The sequence below is a fragment of the Calliphora vicina genome, chromosome 2 (genome assembly GCF_958450345.1).
Source record: "Calliphora vicina chromosome 2, idCalVici1.1, whole genome shotgun sequence".
Lineage (NCBI taxonomy): Eukaryota > Metazoa > Arthropoda > Insecta > Diptera > Calliphoridae > Calliphora > Calliphora vicina.
This window is the reverse complement of record NC_088781.1, coordinates 68,920,892-68,943,977: the sequence shown is the minus strand read 5'-3', so window position 1 is coordinate 68,943,977 and position 23,086 is coordinate 68,920,892. Positions and strand designations below refer to the sequence as shown.

Genomic DNA, 23,086 nt, shown 5'->3' with positions numbered 1-23,086 from the left:
TGTCAGTCGTAGCCGACCACGGTTGATATCCTACATACAGTTGATCAGTCCATAGAAAAAAATATTCTGAAAATTTTACTTAAATCAATACCGGTTTCAAAGCTAAAATTTTAAATTTGTCTTAATGTGGTATTGAGCTATTGTGTATTTTTTTGCGGAATATTTTTGTAGAAACTTCAGAGAAATATTCACGAGGTCTGAATGTTAAATTTTATTCAAAATTAACGCTTTGATATATTTAAGGTCACACTGTCTATTTGAATTGTTTTTTTTTTTAAGAAAATAATTAAATTAACTAACTATTTCATACAGTTGAAGGTAAAAGTGGTCAACTTTTTATGTTCTTTTTCTTCCTAAGGGCTTATACGTGTATATTTCAATATCTTTAGGTTCCAATATCATAGTTCAACCGAGATCATTTTTTTTTTTCATTACATTTCACCAATTAAAAAAATATTTATTAATTTTTTGTTTATATTTTAAATAATTTACAGTAGATGACGTTCTTAGTACCATAACAGACACAATGTATAACCCACCGTCTGTATCATCCACCTCATCAGCATCCTCGTCACCCACTTTCACACATATGTCACAGCCCAGTATACCGAATTTGGAAGGGGTTCGTCTCAAAATTGTGGAGCAACCTGCACTAAAGGGTCTTCGTTTCCGATACATATGCGAAGGACGTTCGGCTGGGTCTATACCGGGCGTTCACTCAACGCCCGAGAACAAAACATTTCCCACAATTGAAGTAGAAGGCTACGAGGGAAGAGTTAAAGTTGTTGTTTCATGTGTTACCAAAGATGAACCCTATCGACCACATCCCCATAATTTAGTTGGTAAAGAGGGCTGCGAATACGGTGTATGTCTGACGACCATTAATGGGCCACCGATGAGAGCAGTTTTCAGCAACTTGGGAATACAGTGTGTTAAAAAGAAAGACATAAAAGCAGCACTTGAGGAGCGGGAAAGAAAACGTATTGACCCGTTCAAAAGTAAGTATTAATAAAATATGTATTTCATTTATAGGCATTTGTGAAATGTTGCTCTTTTTGTAATTTCAGCGGGTTTTGCTCACAAAGATCAACCATCATCTATAGATCTCAATGTTGTACGTTTGTGCTTTCAAGCCTTCATACCAATACCCGGAGTAAGAAAACCGTATCCAATACCGCCAGTGGTCTCAGATCCCATCCATGATAAAAAGTCTATAAACGATTTAGTTATCTGTCGTTTGTGTAGCTGTGCGGCCAAAGTGACAGGCGGAGACACAATCATTCTGTTGTGTGAGAAAGTGCCCAAAGATGATATTAAAATTCGATTTTTCGAATTGAGAAACAATGAAGTCTTCTGGGAAGACTTTGCACAATTTCAACCGACCGACGTCCATAAACAAGCCGCTATTACCTTTAAAACTCCCCGCTACATCAACCCCGATGTAAAGCACAGTGTGCAGGTACGTTTTAAATGAACAAAGATCAGTATCAGTATTTTTTATGACTATCTCGTTCTTTCCTAGGTATACATACAATTGTACCGACCTTCAGATGGAGAAACAAGCGAAGCTTTGCAGTTCGAATTTCATCCCGATCTAGGTATGCGAACATTTCCGCGTATACAGCGCAAACTGAAACATAGACAGGACATGGAAATATTCCAGCAAATACTATCCATAGACAGTGAAACTACTGCGACCAAGTATTCAGTGCCCTCCTTGGCGGATGCAGGTGATAATGACAATGATAACGATGATACTGTTACCAGTGACAGCTCTGCTAGTAAACCTCTCAGTTCCGACACATTAAATGAGCATGACGAGGCACGGAAACGGCAAAAGCAAAGTTTTGACGATGACAATGACGGCGATGATGACGACGACGACGATAATGACAATGACGACACTGACAATTACAACTACATTGAACGTACCAACGGTGATGTGGAAATTGAATTACCAGTTCCACAAATCACTTTTCCGACCATGGATGATGCCACACAAACTTCGACACCGATTGAAGAGATTTTAGGGGATAGGGAAATAGATTCACGTGAATTAACGACTGTAGACAAAATCACAGAATGGATGCAATCCAATGAATTCGAACGTACCGACAGTCTTATAGTTGAAAATGGCGACATTTTATCTTTGAGTGGAACTACTGAGACGGTTAAAGGTGTAATAGTTACAAGCCTAGATACAATTTCCATAACGGACGACAATCGTATGAACACAGACCTCATCGAGCAGGACATAGAACTAGATGACAAATTTTGTTTGGAATTACTAGCAAAGCGTAATATTGCTGACCAGCTGCAGGGAGACTATAGTCGAGATCTGGCCGATGATGTTGAACATTTAAATTGTTCCGCTAGTGCGCAAGTATCGGTCGATATCGATGAGAACTTTGACGAAACCGCTACTTACACTAGTCTTCAGATTGCTCTCAAGAACCCTATTGAGATTCCCAACGAAAACTCGTTATTAAAAGCTCAACGACAAACAAATACTGAGAATAAAAAATCATTCAGAAATCAAGAAAATGATTTAGTTGTTTTGAAAAATCCACCGGCCCCAAGAATAAAACTAAGCGCTGCTCAAACGCCACAAACCCCGCCATCTCCACCTTTACCATTGCCACCCAGAACTCCTTCACCTATTGGAGAACAATTTCTGCCTCCATTGCCTCCTAAGCGCAAACCTTCCCAAGAATTATGGGCGGGCGTAAACACTGATACTTCGCCTTGCAATAGTACAGCCAATAGTAGTCGCAATGGTAGCATTTCCTCACGTCCGCCCTCACAAATTATTATCATGCGAACTCCCGATCAGAGTCCTACCAAACGATCGGCCACATCAACACCATCGCCCAAGAAAAAGCAAGGTTTCTTTTCACGCTTGTTCTCGCGCAAAAAGAGTAAACCCGATGCCTCAGCTTCGGGAGATGAATCCAATTCGAAAGCGACTACCCCAAACCAAAGTCGTGAACCCAGCATTGGCAACTTTTCAATGAATGACAACAATCGTGCTTCTATACGTTCGGTAAAATCATTGCAACCAAATTCCATGGGACTTGAGCCCAAATGCAATGATAAAACTGGAAAAGCTGTAGGTCGTAGTGCCAGTAGTGTTTCGGGAAAACGTCCTGCTCAACGTAATGCCGATGTTATTCATATACCCCTAAAGGGTGACAGCTCGGAAACTTTGGGTAAAAAGGAAAGATCTCATTCTAGTTCCTGTACTTTAAGATACGATGGTGGTCTCTTGGATCGCAAGACTTTAAGTGCATTACAATTGGCCGATATACCCATATCGGATGGAAATATGGAACTTATAGCCATTGCCGATCGTCAAAGTATTAAGAATTTATGCGAAGGAGCTTATGGTGTGGTGCTTGATGCGGGTGTAGATCTTTCAGAGGCTGAACACTTTGCCCTCTATACAAGTTTGCCATCACAATGTGATGATCCCTGTGATGAAAATGTTTTCACTAATCAACCGGTTTTAACACCCGAAGAAGTGGCGATGCGTTTAGCAGCTGCTAATGGTCTGCATTGAGATATGAAAACAAAAGTTTTAAAAAAAACATTTACTTTGCCATGTGTAATAAAGGTTGCTATTTAAAATTACATTTGATCTGGGTTAATTGTTGGTATTGTCTTATTTACAACATAGACTTTCCAAATATCCGCAATATTTTCTTAAATTCAAATCAAACAACAATGAATTAAATTGACTCTGAATATTTAAGAGTTTAGTGACAATCTTTTGCAGTGCGATTTTTGACTTGACTTAATATTCTCTCTATCCATAATTTTTAATGATTTTAATCTAAATTATTCGAAAACTAAACCAGTATTATTCATACACAGTAATGGGTGTATGCAATCGAAATAATTCTAGTCAAGTGAACAAATTAGTTTTAAATATTTTTAATTTTTTTTTTTATTTTTTGTTTTTAATACTCACATTTATTTTAGATAATTTCAAACGAAAACGTATTGATCCAATGAATTTATTACGAAATATACAACAACTCGAACAAAATCCAATGCAATGTAATATTTCGAATTGTAAGTTTTATTATTTTTTTAATTTTTTCTTTAATTTTATTCAATATATTTCATTATTCTATATGTTTATTTTCATACACACATTTAAAATATGCAATTTTATTAATTGTATGAAAAAGTATTTAGTATATTCCAAATTCATTGGTTAATCATGGTGGTTGTTTACAAAACTTAGATGCATACATACTCACATACACAATTTTAATAATTATTTGATTAATATAAACATTACATCCAATAAAATCCATAAAAATATTTATAAATCCATATTATAATTACATTAATGAAGTACTTAATTAATAATACTCACATGTCACAAATACAAACTCAAATAAATATATAGATACATAGATACAAATGGATGTTCGTAAAGCTATAATATCCACATTTATTTTTTTGATTAAAACACAACAAATACAGGGATCATATTGTTTAAAAAGCTACAAAAAAAATTTAAACAGTTGTTAACTCACTCACGTTCTTAATAATTTATTGTGTATTTTTATTGATAAAACAAATATTTATGTATACAAATAAATAATAATCTATTATCACAAATAAATAGTTTAAAAATGATAATACTACTATTGTATTGTATCATAGTAAATGAAAATATCTTAACCAACAATATATTCGATTTTAATTTTTTTTAATGAAAATCGATAATTTAGGATCGTTAAATCTCATAGATGTACCATGTACCGTTCCAATTTTATACCAAAAACAATTTAAGCTCAAATCCAAATAGTCCATATCTTTAATTGAATTAAAACATGCAAACAATCACAAAAATGCTTCTCCTGTAAAGTTTGTTGTTTTACACTTAAGGTATTTTCGCGGTTAAAGCTCGAAATGTATACAAAATTTTTGAATCAGATCTTAATTGTTCAAGTACGATGTTAAAAACCCGAAAAATAGAATTATTAAAATGTCAAATTCGATTTAATTAATATGGCGTTTTCACTGTGAAAATTTATACAAGTATTTCCACTATATTGTGATTTATCATTAGTTATTGCCAAATGCAAGTTATGAACACCGGTTTCGAATACGGTTTCAGCTGAAGAAACTGGATAATCGCTTTTTCATTACATTTTCTAGAAAAATTAGATTGCAAATATTCTATATGCATTCGTGACATATTTTTACAAATAATGACCCAACATTGTATGTCAACATATTATCAAATTATAATCAAAATATTTTTTAAATTAACAATTAAATTGTTAATTCTATTCCAGATCAGGCAAGTGTGTCAAAACTATCTTCAATTATAGGTCTGTTCATTTACTTTCCCAGTAAATACTTGCAACGAGAGAATAAAATCAAAATTTACAAAATTACTCTCTTAAATTCTCAAAAATAGTAAAAAGTAAATGAACGCTTTTCCAGTAACAATTGTTTTGTATACACAATTTTCTTATTTTATTCCTTTTAAAATGTATAAATACTCACATTTTATTCAATTTTATTGAAAATTCTGTTTTTTGACATTTTTTCACCACAAAAATAAAATTGTAAATAAATAAACAATAACACAGAACATATGAAATATAAGCTGCTAACTATTACAAGTTCAAAATAGAACTTGTAATAGTTTGCAACTCTCTAAAATTTATACGCACTTGATTTTTTCTCTACTTGCTAGTTTTTTGAGTTAATGAACGCTTTTCCAGTAACAACTTTTAGTTATTGAACAGAGCTTATATAAAATTTTATTCCAATATCTCAGGATGATATCTAAATATTCTTAGAAAAAATTTATTGATAAAAGAAAATACTTTATGTCGAAATCAGTTGGTATTGGTCTTTTTTTAACAAGCTCTGTTCGGTTATTTGTTTGTTTTTACAACATATTTTTATCAGCGTGAGCTTTTGATTAAAAATTAAAAAATGTCCTAATATAAAAACCGGTACAAAAACCAGGCTTGTCCAATAATTCGAATAAGTACATAAAATATTCGAAACTGTTCGGTTTTTCAAATAGAATAAAACAAGTTTGGGTTTTGGTTAACTTTAATTTCGCATGACTATATATGAAGAAAATAAATTATTATTTCTCTCTAAGTAGTTTATATCATTAACAGCAAAGTCATAACAATTCGATTACAGATCCTTTCTTTTTCTTTCATAGGTATCTATAGACACAATGTTTTAAAACACCATTGCTACTTTTATCCCGGGATTTTAGAAAAATATTTCTAAATAATTCGAAAATTGTGTTTGTTATTTACAAACTGTCAGTTTCTTTCAAAAATATCAAACTAATTTTATTTCACTAAAATCCAATTTTTATGAAACGCTTGTAATATAATAGATTAAAGAGATAAAGAAAATTATAATTCCAAAACGCATTTTAATTACTGATCCTTATATAATCATCTCTTCATTATTTGTGCAAAACGGAATATACATATCAGCGTATAATTAGAAATCGCAATACCAAAATCTCGATGAATCCCGAGATCCAGAAATATCTTGGTGTCGCGGGATTTTGAAGTATTTAAATCCGGAATTCCAAGATTCCGAAAACCAGAACCATTTGGTATCTTATATATGTAAATAGGCCACACGTTTTTTGTGGTACACTTTTAAGTATGTTATTGTCCACCAATATTGATGAAACATACCATATATGATAAAAGGTTTTTTTCTCTAGATGTGCACAATATAAAAAAATATTTAAAAATTCTTTCCATAAAAGTGGTCGAATTTCAGCCACCAGGCGATCCTAATATATTCACCAACATAGGACATGGCTTTTCAATGTGAATAACAATTTTCAAAATTTTCAACATTAAACCTTACTACTAAATAGTACAGACATCAAAATGATCAGGATTATTACATTTTTTTATACAGAAAATCAAATCAATTTAATAGAAATTGTTTAGAGTGGCAAAAATAACAGATTTTTTAAAACCATGTATATTGAGAGAAGAATATTATGGAAATAATTGTAATGATTTAATGAAATTGTCATTTTAAATTCAATTCAAATTTGATATGGTGTGGTGTGGAACTCATATTGTTATATCTAATATTTTAAATTATTTTAATAATCGTAGAATAAAATAAATAACACAATGGACCAACAAACAATTTAGTTTTAAGCTAAACAAATGTTATTAAAACCTTTATATTGATTACTATTACTAAATGTGTAAATAAATGTTAAACATGATTTAAAAAATAAAAAATTTAGCTTCAAAATCACTTACTTTTATCAATTCTCATTCCATTTGAGATGAATATGGGGTTTTGTATTTTTTATCTACGAAAATAGCTTAGGATCCACAATGTGCATCAATATCAAAAAGCTAGTAAATTCATCAACTCATCAGAAACAAAAGAGGTGATTGGTTTTTAAATGTTATTTGGCATATTTGTAAGTTAATTTTCATATTATTTGAAATTATAGAGTCAGTGTCATTTATAATTTTGCATGTGTGTATGTACTTAATATGTATGTCATATGATTTACTAACTTAATTACAACATATTTTTTATTATTTAAATAGATTAATGTATGTATGTATTTACTTTATTATATTACACATTTTTAGAGTTGTACATTTTTTATTTTATAGTTATTGATGTTTTTGATTTCTGTTTTAACCAAGGTTGTCTATTATACTACCATTATCGCCAAAACTAACGTTTCAGCTTATTCAGCATACTACCGTTACCGAAATACTGCAACAATTTTTACAATACCGTAGCTTTATTAAAAAATACAAAAACTTTTACAATTTAGTTAATTGAAATTTACACATTTATAGATTTATGTGAACAAATTATTCGAAGTTTGCATTTATAGAAGTATAAAATCTGTTGAAAAATGTTAGCGTTGATAAAAATTCGTTGACTATATATACCACAGGTCACATGCAATGGAAAATGCAAGAAATATTTTTTTCCAGATTTGGAATATTTTATAATCTACAACCATTTTCATGATATGAATTCCCATATACGGCCAAACAAGATATCGTTCAAAATTCGAATTATAATTTGTTTTAAATTCCTTAAAATTTAAGAACTTTAAAATTTGTTTTAAAGTTCTTAAAATTTAAGAACTTTTTTTAAAAAAAATAATATTTTGTTTTAAAACTTTATCATGATAAGAGGAAACAAGTAAGATAGCTATACATGTGCCGAATCTTGTATACCCTTCACCAAATTATACTTCAAAATAAAAATTTTAAATATTTTAGGTGAACCAACTTTATTTTGTTTGCAGTTTTTTTAATTTTTTGGAAAAAAAAATTTTCGAATTGTTTTTTTAAAATTTTTTTTTTGGTGAATAAAAATTAGGGTTAAAATATATTTTTTCCGATTTTGACCCATTGTATACGTCGTTGCAAAGGTCTTTGAAATATGTATCATTAGATATCCATATTGTAAAAAATAGGTCAAAAATCGATGTTGTCCTGGTTTTTTCCTCATATCTCAGCCATTTGTGGACCGATTTTGCTGATTTTAAATAGCAAACTTCTCGAAAGCATGTTGGACAGAATTATTGAAGATTTGGATCCCGAAGATACCAGGGGTCTTCAGAAAATTGATTTCAACAGATAGGCACACAGACTTAATCGACTCCGCTATTTATAAGGATCCAGAATATATGTATATATGTAATTTATAGGGTCGGAAATGAAAAATGTAGAAATTACAAACGGAATGACAAACTTATATATACTTGCTGCACCTGCTTTTAGAATTTCGATAAAATTGCAATTTTTAGCAATAAATTGGACAATAATATTGCATTATTTTATATTTTTGCTCAGTTTTAATTACACAAATTCAGAATATTATAACTCAATCCGTGAAACGCTTTCCCTTTCTGCACCGGAGATTTTTACAGTTTTATGAACGTGAATTACCGCTGTCTTTAAATTAACGTTAACTAAGTAACCCAAACTAACTTTGAAACGGTAGACAACCTTGGTTTCAACTGACCGATAAAGGCGTCTTATATGTATATTATAATTGTTTACAATATAGACATACATATATGTACACTTAAATCCTAATGTTAATCTAATTTTTATGTTGCATTAATACTAATTGATGGCTTTTTCTTTTCTGGGGAAAAATGTTGTACTTTTTCAGTCCTCTTTTTAAAAAAAAATCTTCAAATTGGTCGAATATTAATTTAAATTCGAATATTTATATATCTCATAAAATGTTGATGTACATATTGCATTAGATATCCTTTGGAGTACCATAATATTTTTCCGGATTAGAAAAAGTTTGCACATCTGCTTAAATTCTTGTTTACATTTACTTTTAATACTTACAAATATATGTATGTATGTATTTATCAATTTTTTACTTGCTTTGTTTTTAAGCCACAAATATGGACACATCTTCCATTTGGAACATACAACCGGCACTACAATCACCTTCATCCAATGCTTCAACTATGCACGAGGTGAAACCTGAGCCATGTAAGTTTTGAAGATTATTATGAACAATAACATTTTTAATATTGTATTTTTCGTTTGATTCGCCACAGATTTATCGCCGAATTATTATGGTGGATCATACAGAAATTCTTATCAGACGTCACCGTCACCACAGCCAACATCGCCAATGATGAATCGAAATATGAACACACCATCACCGGGTCTGATGAGAAACTCCAGTGCCGAGAGTCAATCGCAAATGTCAAATATGTACAATCAAAGTCAAATTAATCAAGAACAATATCAAAATTTAACAAACAACTTTAATATGTCGACAAGTATCACCTGCAATCAGTCTCCAGCTGTTGCTGTAAATAATGAATACAATAACACGAATACATTCTATGAAGGTGGTCATAGCAATAATAATAACAGCAACTTTAATATGATAAGTCCCCAACAACAAACACAATTCACAGCATCCAATGTTTTCGTCAATCGCACCAGTGGAGGAAGCTTCACGCCCATCTACACCAATGACAACCACAGTAGCAACAACAATAACAATAACAACGCACAATTTCCATCAATGAATACTGCGAACAACATACAAGTCCAAGCTGTTTTCGAAACGGCCAACAATATGATTTTTAATCAATTTCAAGATTCAAATATAACGGCCGATTCATCGCTTTTTAATCTCTCGCAATTGGATGATCTGGTACCACTTCAGAATTCCGACGAGTTAAGGATGTCCAATCTTTCAATATCAACTTAAATGTCAGTGTCGAACAATCATCCCATTGGTAGGAGTGACAGATAGATGACGACAGCAGGACCACAGTACAACAACTCGATTAAAATTTCTATTTAAGAACAATCAACAAAAGCAAACCAGTACACACACACAGTGATCGATTCTCATAGAAAATATTCGGCTTCTCTGTGATCCCAAAAACGGTGATACATATTAATTCAGGGCTTGAATTGTATAAAAAAAAAAAAAATAAAGAACGAATCTCAATTTTTGATATTTTATATAAGAAAAAAACATACTAATTTTAAGATTAACTAAATATTATATATAGAACTACATACGAGTACGTAATAGGCAATAACATACATACAAATTGTTTTATAATTTTATTCATTACAAAACTTTTAAATGTTACGAGTAGTTTTTAAAACAAATTCGTTGTAATACATTTTTTAAAATAAATCAATAAATAAACTATTTTTATTAAATTATGCTTTTATATACATATCGTCAACTAAAATGCAAAAGGACCTATCAACACTTTTTTAAATTTAATTTTATAGGAGAGACAAAAATACAATATATTATATGCAATTTTTCAGTTTTTGTAAAAATGTTGCCATTAAATAATTACTTTTGCAAATTAATTTAAAAGAATCGAAATGTGTACGTAATTGTCGTTCGGATAAGATATAAAACACAAAAAATGGTTAAAAAATGTTAAAGTTATTAAAAAATCGCCAGGCCATTAACGTGTCTCAGACCACTAGAACAAGAAATATAGGAACAAAATTAACATATTTTGCGAAATATTAAAATAAAAGCTTATTTTTACTTAAAATATATCCATATTTACTTGTATGTATATGAGATTTTGTCTTCGTAGGATACCGTTAACCTATTCCCAGGTATGACCAACAAAATTTTCATTTTTAACGGCAGTATCAAAACTCCAATTTCAAGTTTTTAAAAAATTTTTTAAACAAATTTCAGAATTTTTTGATCATCACATTGAGTTTTATTAAGAACATAATAGGGAATAAAAATATGAAAAAGTGTTACAATACCTCCTATAGTTTTTCCGTACCTGCGAATTAAATTTTGGGATTTTCGAGAAAAACTAATTTTTTGGCCATATTTTAGCGAATGAGCCGAATTTCCTTACTGTTATGAATTTAAAGTAAAACCTACTTATTCAGAATATTATAGACCAGATAATTTTAAATATAGTCTGAAAGTTTGAAAGTTTTTTCAATGAGGCAAAGAGGCTGGGAAACTGATCGTCATATAAATCCCCAGCGAATCGTTTACAAAATCTGAGAGAAACACGAAAATGAAAGCCTGGAGGAACTTCCGTAGTGGCGTGGAAGGAAGGCTATCTGATTACGTAAAATTCTATAAACTTCTCCGGTTGCAACTAGATAAATTCAGCAACCCTGTGGTAGTTGGACTCTGAATAATAAGGAGACACTTGAAGTTTTACTTGACACACTTTTCTCAGGCTGCCTCCCAGTATTTTCATCAGCATCATCCATTTTTTACCGCTTCATAGAAGGTTCTTCACCCGCTGCTACTGAACCATTTGTCTCGCTCATATTCATAATTTCCAAAATACTTTTATCCAAATCGCTCATCAATTTGTTGTCATCATTATCTTCTAGGGTGATCGGCCCGGTTTTTAATATCCGGTTATAACCGTTTTTTTTGGTTAAGTCGGTTTCGGTTTTTTTGAAAAGCTCACATTTCGAATATCGAAGAAACCGGGGTTTTCTCCTCGAATAACCGGTTTTTTATAAAAGTGTGTTTTTATGAGTTTTAGTGTATTAACCCCCATTAACACGAAGCCTGGTTAGGTGTTAACTAATAGTTATACTTTCGGTTAAAATTATTTTTGTATGACTGTCAGTATAACTATTAGTTAAAACATAACCAGGCTTCGTGTAACTGGGGGTAAGAACTTTAAAAAATATTCGAAATCCAAAAAACTTTATAAAAAAAATACTCCAACTATTTTAGAAGACTTTTTATATTTAGAAAAATGTCACAAGCGATCTGGAAAGCTTGAAAACTTACTCAATGCTTTGTTAACTATATATAGTACATCCTACAAGTACACTGAGTGAAAGATAATTTTCAATGTTTAGCTATATAAAAAACAAAGGAAACAATTCGGTATACTCCGAAGCATTTAAACTGTGTTTTATTCCTATGAGATTGTTTTAACCTTCATAAGGGTCAAATTTAACCCTAATAGAAAATATATATTTTTCCATTTTTTTAAACCTAACGTAGCTGTTGACTTTTGAAATTAAATAAAAGTCGTAATATATCAACAACTCATTTTAGAAAAATCTAAATTTTCAAAATTTCAAAATGTGTCAAATTTGACCCGAATATAATCTTCAGCAAGTATGATGAAAAGAGACGGATATATGTTAGTGCTACCAAAGCTCTGAAAACATTTAACTTAATTGTGCGTAACAAAAAAATATTTTAGCTCCAGGTGAAATTTGACCCAATGACCTTAAGTGCAAAAAATTTTATAGATATTTTTTGCAGATTTGTGTTTCTAAAAGGTAGTTGTTAATATTTGAAATTAAATAAAATTCATAAAATATCAACCACTCACTTTTAAAAAAAATTCAATTTTAATATCAAACTGGGTCGAATTTGATCCGAAGACCTTGTGAACGTTAAAAGAAGTAATCAAAATTAGAATTAAAAAGTACTTAATTAAGCGTTTTAAAAAGGCTTATTTTTTGTAATGTATATTGTTTATCATAAGTATGAGATCTTTAATATAAAATAAAACTTATTTTCTTTTTACTTCTAGGCGTTTTAATATTTTGCCAAAAAAACCAGTTAACCGGTTATTATTAAAAAACCGAAACCGGTTTATATTAAATTGCAATTTTTCGAAGAAACCGAAAACCGGTTTCTAAAAAATGTCGAAGAATCGATCACCCTATTATCTTCACATTTGGTTACGTCGGTACTGCCTACAATACTTAAATTTCCGTCAACTGTTTCATACAAAGATTCAACTTTTTTCAATGCCAACCATGTATAATTCTGTAAAATTGTATGTTGATCCATGCAAGACCCGCATATAATTTCACTGCATGCATCCACAAGTTTATCGGCATTTGCGGGAGCATTTATGCTGCAAATTACATCATTACTTACTTTGGAAATTCCTTAAGAATCCGAAAAAAATTATCTTGACAATATTTGTTTGGAGTATAATTTAATTTATTAATAAGAACCTTGCATCAACAAAAATAAAGACAAATTATTTAGAGAGAAAAAAAACAGTGACAATAAATGGGAATGTAATAATATCATCGATTAGAAGCATTTTTCTTGAATATGCTTTCCAAACAGTAGTATAAGTAAATGTGTATATAGACAGATAAATATATTTGTTATTTATGTATATATAAATGTTAAATTTATGTGAATAGTAACTAAGATGTAGAATCTTAGCGACACATATAGGGCAAACCGATTTCAACGTTTTTCTCATTGCGCATTTCCGCAAAGAAACGATTTATGTCTTCTTCAGTGACTACCTTTTTGCTGGCCACAAATGTTTGCAAATATTCCTTAAGTTTATCCTTCATTCGGTTGTATTCGGTGATGACATCAATTTGCTGTACTCGATCAATAGAAGCTAAAGCACGAATACCTTGTTCATATGATGATTCGGTACCATGTTTCTTTATGCCACGTTCCTCATAACTTTTAGCCGAATCTTCAGGATCCAATAGATATTCAATTTTTTCACTCTCATATACAGACATGCATGCAGTACAGCGGCAAAGGGCGGATCTCCAATCTGGTCCCCAAAAGGTGGGTCCTAAATGAATGAAAATTTAAAATATATATGTATATATCGTCACCTAAAATGCAAAATAACGTAACATCACTTTTCATAAGTTTATAGGAGAAGCAAAAAACGATATAAAAAGAAAACTACTTGAGATATTGAAACAAAATTTTCAAATCTGAATTACAATGACTCTAGAAATATATTTTATAAAAAAAAAAAAAATTTTCAAAGCACACTTTAAGATATGTGGCTTACGTTTTTTTGAATTGTTATTTTCTGAAACAAAAAAACGTATCATCAATATAAATTTTTATGAAAAAATATAATATAAAAATATTTTTTTTTATTTTAAATAAAAGCAGTTTATTATTTTATTATGTTTTTTTTTATTTTAATTACTAACAACTACTTTTTTTAAACTAAAAATGGTTATTAATTAAATTTTCATTAAGACTGCAAAAAATATTCAATTGCAACAAATTTATTAAAAAAAAATATGGATACTACTTAAAATAAGGTAAAAACGATTTATTAATTAATTACTCTAAGCGTATACCTTATTTTGTTTAAGAAAATCATATACTTTGCTGATACTTTAGTTTCTATTTTGGTTATAACTTGGTTATTTCTGATAGTAAAAGTTTAAAATTTTGTACACATATGTAATATGATGCAGTGAATCGTAATCAATAATAAAACCAATTTCGAATTTTTTGATGATACGTTGTTTTGCATTTTAGGTGACGATATAAGTATTCCGATTTCCAACATTCTGTCAAATTATACTATTGTTAACATAAACATTTTGTTTCGAAAAATATTCTACTGATTAAAATGTATAATTTTTGTGTAACTTTTATTTTAATGTTATTAAAAGAACTACCAATTTTGTCATAACAAGGCAATACAATTAATAAATGGACAATAATTTTGACGTTTAGATATATAGACATATAAGATTTTTGCGATCAGTTGATCGGAACTCGACAATATATGTTTATCGCGCTTTTAAAATGAGTTATTAAAATGAGTAATTAAAAAAACAACTTATAACTTCCACGTGTATGTTATTCATAACTAATTTTCAATTCCATATACGATTTTTAATTCTAACCACTTTAATTTGTAGTAAATCACTAACACTCCTATTATTTTGATTAATACAATGCGTAGGAACATTAAGAAACGACTAAATAAAATGACTAACATAATAGATATCATGATCATTTATAGCCTTTTCAATTTTCACATTCCGATGTACGAACCATTCATAATGTACGAAATCAAAAAAAAGAATGTCGATCAAATATCGATCGGTATCAAAGTATAATATCAAATTTAACTTATAAAAATATTAGATACCACCACACCTATTATTTTGAACACAGCTTTATGTATTTAAATGAAATATTTCGATCTGATTGACTCATTTGTCAGTTGTTATCTAGAACAAAGAGGAAAAGGGAAGAAAATAAAACTAAGGAAATGAACGTTGAATATTTTCAAGAAGGACTCGACTGCCTCATGTACTGCGGCATAAAATTAACACCCGAGCAAAAAATGTTAATAGAAAATTCTCTTATAGTTTTGCAAAATGAAAATCGTTTTGCAGACATGTATTTTTGGGGTCGCATAAATGGTATTGTAAAAGATTATTATATAGCATTTGGTTATAAAAGAGATTGCCTAAGGGATCGCAAATATTTCTTTAGTACTGATGGCTATCAGTGGCTAATGTTACCTTTCGTACATAATCCAAAGACTTTTCAAGCTACAATGTTGTGTCCTGAACACTTTACAGGTGATCCTAGTCTAATAACACCTGTCAAATTGGTAAGTTGAATATTGAAAAGCGTACAGTTAAATCTAACTTTAATTCAAGGATCCAATTTTCGAAACAGATGCCAATCAAGTAATTTCGACCAGCCTACCGGAAGAAATTCACCTAAAGGAAGAGGACCGTCTAGCTGCAATTGTTTTCATCATAACTGAAGAATGTGCAATTTGCCCGCGAGGATCTTTGTACAAACTAACAGATGGCTGTGTTGTCCCCAATCAAATGTTTCGCGGCTTGAATAATTTACAGTGTGAAGACCTTTCATATTATCAAATATATCGTTTGCCACGAAATGATCTCAAAATTAACCTATCAAAACGGTCCGATTACAATTATCCTATAGACTTTTTGGATTCCGTTGAGTATGTCATACCAAAAGGACAGGCATTTTCATTAAACTTACAGCGCAACGATCGTCTAGTAATTATAAAATCTTGCATTTGGTTGGGTATGACATTCTTTCATAAAATTAACTCGCAAAAGCAGGGCTTTCTTTATATTGGAGATGGAAAGAAAAACAACGATTTGTTGTTCATGTTTTAGGATAATAATTAGATTAGTCAATCGTCCTACTAACGTTTTTAGAATTGTTTACAGATATAAATAACTTTTAATGAACATTTTATCTAAATTCATTTTATCTCAAATTTTTTACACATTTATCTTGTGAAAATTTTAAATACAATGAAATATATAATTTTTACTTACATACAATATTTCTTTAAGAATTGGCGCTAAATTTAAATACTACTACATTATTGAGCATTTTTTTTTTTTGTTTTCTGACAGATGTAAATAAAATAAACGACCTTTAAATATATTACAACTAACCTTTTTCGTAATCTTCTTTTTGAGAGGGTCGACGACATTTCTGCTCAGTATTTTCATCAGCATCATCCATTTTTTGCCGCTTCGCAGAAGGTTCTTCTCCCGCTGCTACCGAACCATTTGTCTCGCTCATATTCATAATTTCCGAAATACTTTTATCCAAATCGCTCTTCAATTTGTTGTCATCATTATCTTCACATTTGGTTACATCGGTACTACCTACAACACTTAAATTTCCGCCAACCGTTTCATCCAAAGATTCAACTTTTTTCAATGCCAACCCTGTATAATTCTGTAAAATTGTATGTTGGTCCATGCAAGTGCCGCATATCATTTCACTGCATGCATCCACAAGTTTATCGGCATTTGCGGGAGCATTTAAATGCTGCAAATGAAACCAGTCCTCACAAACAACACATTGCAGCATTAGCTCATCTGTGGTACGTTCTGGATCTGGATACGGGCGATGACATGCACAATACAAGGCCTGGAAATTTTGATTGTACAAGTTATCTGCATTTACCTTTTCGGGTTGCTTGAGACCCACATTTAAAGTGCAACGATTTGCACCTGTTCGCTCGGTTGGGCAGTCGCAACGAAAGTTCCTTTTTGTGTACAATTCAATCAATTCATGATTCTCATGACATTGGTAAGAACAGGCTAAGCAAATGCCAGCACATTTCTCCAAATTGTCGCGACCCTCTGGGCAACAGGTCAGACAAGAATACAATGCCTGTCGTTTTACTGGGCCCAAAATGTACGTGCAACTTTTCTCGTCGGATGCTCCAAGTACGGCGGCATATTCCTCTTCCAACTCCTTTTCCTCTTCCAAAACGTCCAACATGGTAACGCTTGATTCTTCCAAGGGATTCGTAGATAACTCGTCCTCATTGTTCACTTTGACCACATCATTTTCGTTCACCATTTTAGCTATTTAATTGTATTTCTCTTCTTATCGATACAAACGGCAATAAATTTATGTAAAACTGCTGATGAATTTTTCCACTTGCTTTAATTTCTGTGTAATTTGTCTCCACTCGATACCAAACAATAATTTTGCAAAAACAACAAATCAACCCGAAGCAGACAAAACAAAAAATGTTGTTTGGCGCAAAAAGCAAACCCAGCGTTGCATATAAGGGATTTTGAAAATAATTTGTATTCACTTCAAATTTCTTTACAAAGTATAATTGATAAATAAAATTATAATTTTTTATGGTCAAAAATTTGTAAATAATGTTTAAAGAACTACAAATAAGATACTGCTAAGAGAAATGCCAAAAAATATTTATAATAGCAACAAAATATTACTGGACGTGCTGCTACATATTTTAGCATTCGTGTACGAATTTCAAAGCAAAAGATTTGGAGAAGAGTATAAAATGTTGCCATATCTTTTGTCATAAACATACATATTATGGGATTTATAGTATTAATATTTGTCAAAATCTCAAGTATCATAATACAATTTCATCGCCTAAACAAAATTTTTTATTAGATTTTCAAAATATACGAATGATTTTTTTGATTTTCGGACGGTATTGAAAATTTGTTTAAAACAATTAATTATAAATACAAATAAGGCAAACCAAAATGTCAAGAAAAAATAAAATAAAAATAAAGTTTCCAGAAAAATTTCAATCAACAAAGAAATAAAATATTTGAAAAGCGTCCCTGATAAATTCACTCACGACTGCAACCTCTGCCACTATTTATAACACTGCATAACCATCTAGAAAGCTCTATTTCTACAATGTTCTTTAACTGAATATTCGAGTTCGGATATACGGTCGCAGCGTTGCCAACTTACGATCAATGGTCAACTGAAAGCTTTTATTTAATAATGCCCACAGTTATGTTACAGTTTGCTATTACAGCACTGTTATTTGAAAGCATTAGGCTACTTTTAAATCAGCCGTTAAAATCGTTACATTTGAATTCAAGTACAATTACGTAATAGACTTGCCAAACGTCCCGTTTTCGACGGGACAGACCAGTTTTAGAGTCGAATGTCCCGTGTCCCGGCGATACTCTGAACGGGACGCCATTTGTCCCGTTTAAAAAAAAAAACACTTTTTCATTAATTACCACAAAAAATATAAAAAAATCAAAAATTGGAAATACCGATAGACAAGGATGCTTTATTTTCTGAAATATAGTATTTTCTAAAAACTGAATATCACTATTTAACAATATACATAGGTACTTAGTGCATTAACTTCTATGAGTTTCAATAAACTCATTAGTAAACATTATTTAACTTTCATGAAAAATAAATGGCACGATAATCGCTCTAGGATGCTTGTACCTTTAGTTAAAGGTGAGTTGTTGGTCCATTGAAATGGACTGAGTTTGTCGAATTTATTACTTCAAATAATAATGAAAAAGCTGATAAAAGCGATTAAAAATATAAATTTTAAATTATGAACTGAAATAGGTAAACTTTATTAAATAACCCGCTGCGCTTCGTTACTCCTACGTAGTAAAATAAAATTTTTTTAAAGATTTTATAAACTATTTTTTTAATGAGGTGAAACAAATTAGGTAAAATTATAAAAAATAAATTTTCAGACAAAGTTTGAAGAATCTCGCAATTTTAATTATCCAGATATTCAAAATTTACTATGTACTTTGAATGGAAAGTTTCACACCCACTGTTCCGATCTAGACCATTTTAGCTAAACTCTGTACAGTGATAAGAATTTGATTCATACAAAGTTTTAATACATTACAATTACTCCAGATATTCGAAATTAACTATATACTTTGTTGGGAGGTGTCACTCCCACTAATCCAATCCCGACCATTTTACAGCCAAACTATGTAAAATGATAAGTGAGCTAGCTATAGGACAAGTTTGAGGAATCTCGCAATTATAGTTCTGAAAATATTTATTTTCCTTTGTGTGGTAGGTGACTTAAACCTTGTTCCGATTCTTCCCAATTTGGTTAAACTTCATGTCGTGATATGAAATTGATTCATATAAAGTTGGAAGAATTTCACAATTATAGTACTCCAGATATTTGAAAATTACTATTTACTTTAAAAAATTCAGTCTCGCCCATTTTCAGCCAATATCCGTATAGTGACAAGAATTTGATTCATACAAAGTTTAAATACTTTACAATTATAGTACTCCAGATTAACTATTTACTTTGTATGAGAGATGTCACGCCCACTAACACAATAACATTTTCACCCAAAAAATGTAGAATAGTAAGGGTGATATTAGGGCAAAATTTTAAGACTTCCACAATTATAGTTCTCCAGATATTCGAAAATAACTATTTACTCCTGTATAAAGTTCGAAGACTTTCACAGTAATAGTTCTCCAGATTTTACACAATTAAAATTAATGTGTTATTGTTGATTTTAATAAATAAAATAGGATAATAACACTGCTTCAAAATAACACTTTTTGTTAGAACTTGAAAAGCGTACTAATGGAGGTTGTATGCCTAGGTGAGGACATGCTAAAACCGTTTTCAAAGATTTTGAACACCCTCAAAATTTTGAGTTATTTTGAAACAAGTGTTTTAGGGTAGGTAGTACTTCAATACCTCTAATTCAGACATTTTAAACCCGATTTCAAAATTTTAAAAAATTATTAAAAATTATTAAAAAAGTTAATTTTTTTTTTGGTTTTCTACGAAAACCAAATTTTTTTTGCACAGTGCTTTAAAGAATTTTATATAGACAAAAAGGAGATATTACTTATTAAAATCGGTTTATATTTGCAAAAGTTATTAAACTTTTTCGAAAAAAGTTCGAAAATATTTACCCTGTTTTTTTACATTTATATGCGCTGGGGGAGAAAATACTCAAAAAGGTATTAATGAAAAGTTGAATAACTTTTACAGTTTTCATCCGATTTGTCCCCGTCCACACTGTGAAACATTTGCTGCAAAACATTTTAAATTCTCTTTTGAAACTGCATTCGTGTCCACACAGTGAAGTTTTTGCTTTTCAGTTTTTGACATTTCTGTACAGTACGAATACGAAGAATAAATGTGGATGACATACTCAACAAAAACTTCATGTACATGAAACAAAATTCCCTTTTTCATTCCTCTCTCCCCTTTCATCAACAAACTCAAATGTTTTGCAGCAAATGTTTCACAGTGTGGACCGGGACTTTGAAAAATGAAAACCATGTTTTATTAAGAACTTTTCTTTATACATTGATATCATATCAAAATAAACAATGAAAAGCGACTCAAATCAAAAAAGATCGTAACAAAAGCAATACTTATAACTTACAAATGTATCAATAAATGCATGTCATTTTGAAGCGTAATAAGATTTCTTTCCCAACACGTTAAAAAAAATAAAAATTGAACAAAAACTGACTGAGTTACAGATCGATAAGTTGAAAAACATCACTGTAAACGGTTTTTTCAGAATAACTTCTGAATTTGAAGGTGTTTCTGAAATCACGCTAGGTCATTTTCCATGTATTTTTCCATCGTTCTCTGATCAAAGTTGTGTATTGTTGTTTTTGCTTTTAGGTATGTTGTATTTTTCGTCACAACAAACACAAGTGAATTGACAGTTTAATTACCTAAACAAGTGAAGAAAAAATAATCAGCTGTTCTTCTGAGGTAAACTTCTAAAAAATCCGCCTTGAACTAAATATTCAGTGACATAGTTTAAAATATATATTTTATTACCTATGCCAATAGCTAAATCATACAATAAAAAACACCATTAAAATTATCATATTTCTCAGACTTTCCAGTTTCTAACTATAATTTAAAAAATAACTTGTAAACATTTCATTAGTAATGTCCTTTTCAAAAAAGTAAAATAGCTGTTAAATCTCAAAGAACCAAAAAGTTAACAATGCGTTTTGAATAACAAACGCATACAACCAGTAAAAATAGCACTTAATAGTAATTAAAACTCTATTTTTGCTTAAAAATCATAAATCAGAAATCTAAATAAATAGTATTTGTTTTCATTATTATTATTTTAACATTTATTCGTTTGAAAATTTACAATATTTGTGAATTTTAAGTTTCATTTCTTATATTTACATTTGAAAATATACAACCATATCGCACACCCAGTTCAAAAGTGACACAACTCAAAATTAATTTGTCGGATTATATAAACCCGAAAAATAAATTTTACGCTTAAACTATGCACAATACACTTGTATATCTATACAAAAGATATTAGTTTATTCTGTTGTTAACTGTAGCTAAAAAACACTAATGTTTCATTGTGTTTCAATTGGTATATATTTATTATCGATTTCTGAAAATTTTGAGTTGTGTCACTTGAACTGGGTGTGCGATATGTTTTAAACGTATGTTTCTATCATGATATTAGTACTTATTATTATATTTATTTAATATAAATTACAGATATGCATTCAATGAATTTTTTGAATTTTTGTAATAGTTATTTATGTTTTACTGTATTTATTCACCTTTAGTGCAACTCTGTTGGAAATAATACAACCTATTACTATAATATGCAACATTGTTTTTGAACAACTCTGTCTTATTACAATAATGTGAAATATTTTTCTAGTGCGGACATTTTTTGAGCATTTCAGACGAAATTTAGTTGCTAATATAATTAATATTAATAAATTGTAGAAAAAATTATTCAAAATGAATGCACCTCCAACATTTGAATCATTTTTACTTTACGAAGGTGAAAAAAAGTGAGTACACCAACCTTGATTTATATTCAAGAAACTAATATTCCTTGACATTTCTAGAATCATCAAAGAATTGGACACAAAAGTGACGAATGCCGCCATATTTACAGTCAACAAAGAAGATCACACATTGGGAAACCTTATTAGAAAGTAAGTTTAGTGTTCACCAAGAAAACTATGGAGCTAATTTATCGTTTATTTGCAGCCAATTGTTGAAGGATCCCAATGTTTTGTTTGCCGGCTACAAAGTACCTCATCCTTTGGAACATAAATTCGTTATACGTATTCAAACAACAGCCGATTATTCGCCTCATGAAGCGTTTATGAATGCAATCACTGATCTTTTAGCCGAACTTTCACTTTTTGAGGAAAGGTTTAAGGTAAATAGGAAAATCAAATTTTAAGAGTAACTAATAAATTTAATAATTTTCGATTTCCTTTAGGATGCTATAAAAGAAAAGAAAGAGGGTGGCGATTAATATATACAAAAAAAAAAAATAATTTTAAGTTAATTGTACTGCAACTATTTCATTAATTCGACGGAATAAATCAGATTTTTATTAGAATAATGTAAACATATTTTTCATTTAGATCTTAAAATATGTAATGTATAGAAACTTATTGAGCTTCCTAAGGCACTTGATTCGATTGCCACTGTTTATTATGAACTCTG

General features: G+C 30.3%; 5 protein-coding genes across 5 annotated transcripts in view; 4 read left to right on the top strand and 1 right to left on the bottom strand.

Moving 5' to 3' along the window:
* Dif (Dorsal-related immunity factor) overlaps window positions 1-3,962 on the top strand; it is a 104,282-nt gene extending 100,320 nt beyond the window's left edge. The window contains exons 3-5 of the mRNA XM_065499285.1: window positions 495-998; window positions 1,068-1,459; window positions 1,523-3,962. Of these exons, the coding sequence (XP_065355357.1) occupies window positions 495-998; window positions 1,068-1,459; window positions 1,523-3,559 (2,933 nt within the window). The 3' untranslated portion in view covers window positions 3,560-3,962. The remainder of the gene's footprint in view (window positions 1-494; window positions 999-1,067; window positions 1,460-1,522) is intronic.
* Window positions 3,963-9,439: 5,477 nt separating this feature from the next.
* LOC135950519 (probable ATP-dependent RNA helicase ddx42) lies at window positions 9,440-10,266 on the top strand. The gene is made up of 2 exons (XM_065500056.1): window positions 9,440-9,530; window positions 9,599-10,266. Exons 1-2 carry the CDS (start codon window positions 9,440-9,442, stop codon window positions 10,264-10,266), a joined length of 759 nt encoding a protein of 252 aa, XP_065356128.1.
* Window positions 10,267-13,475: 3,209 nt separating this feature from the next.
* Window positions 13,476-17,820, bottom strand: LOC135951244 (putative E3 ubiquitin-protein ligase UBR7). The gene is made up of 2 exons (XM_065500857.1): window positions 16,746-17,820; window positions 13,476-14,104 (listed from the first exon to the last, which is right to left on the bottom strand). The coding sequence occupies exons 1-2, from the start codon at window positions 17,665-17,667 to the stop codon at window positions 13,728-13,730; spliced, it is 1,299 nt and encodes a 432-aa protein (XP_065356929.1). The 5' UTR covers window positions 17,668-17,820; the 3' UTR covers window positions 13,476-13,727.
* Rsph9 (Radial spoke head protein 9) lies at window positions 15,513-16,482 on the top strand. Its single transcript, XM_065500858.1, has 2 exons — window positions 15,513-15,910; window positions 15,960-16,482. The coding sequence occupies exons 1-2, from the start codon at window positions 15,563-15,565 to the stop codon at window positions 16,455-16,457; spliced, it is 846 nt and encodes a 281-aa protein (XP_065356930.1). The 5' UTR covers window positions 15,513-15,562; the 3' UTR covers window positions 16,458-16,482.
* Window positions 17,821-22,262: 4,442 nt separating the features above from the next.
* Rpb11 (DNA-directed RNA polymerase II subunit RPB11) lies at window positions 22,263-22,988 on the top strand. The gene is made up of 4 exons (XM_065500979.1): window positions 22,263-22,416; window positions 22,474-22,563; window positions 22,619-22,793; window positions 22,857-22,988. The coding sequence occupies exons 1-4, from the start codon at window positions 22,364-22,366 to the stop codon at window positions 22,890-22,892; spliced, it is 354 nt and encodes a 117-aa protein (XP_065357051.1). The 5' UTR covers window positions 22,263-22,363; the 3' UTR covers window positions 22,893-22,988.
* The last annotated feature ends 98 nt before the right edge of the window (window positions 22,989-23,086 follow it).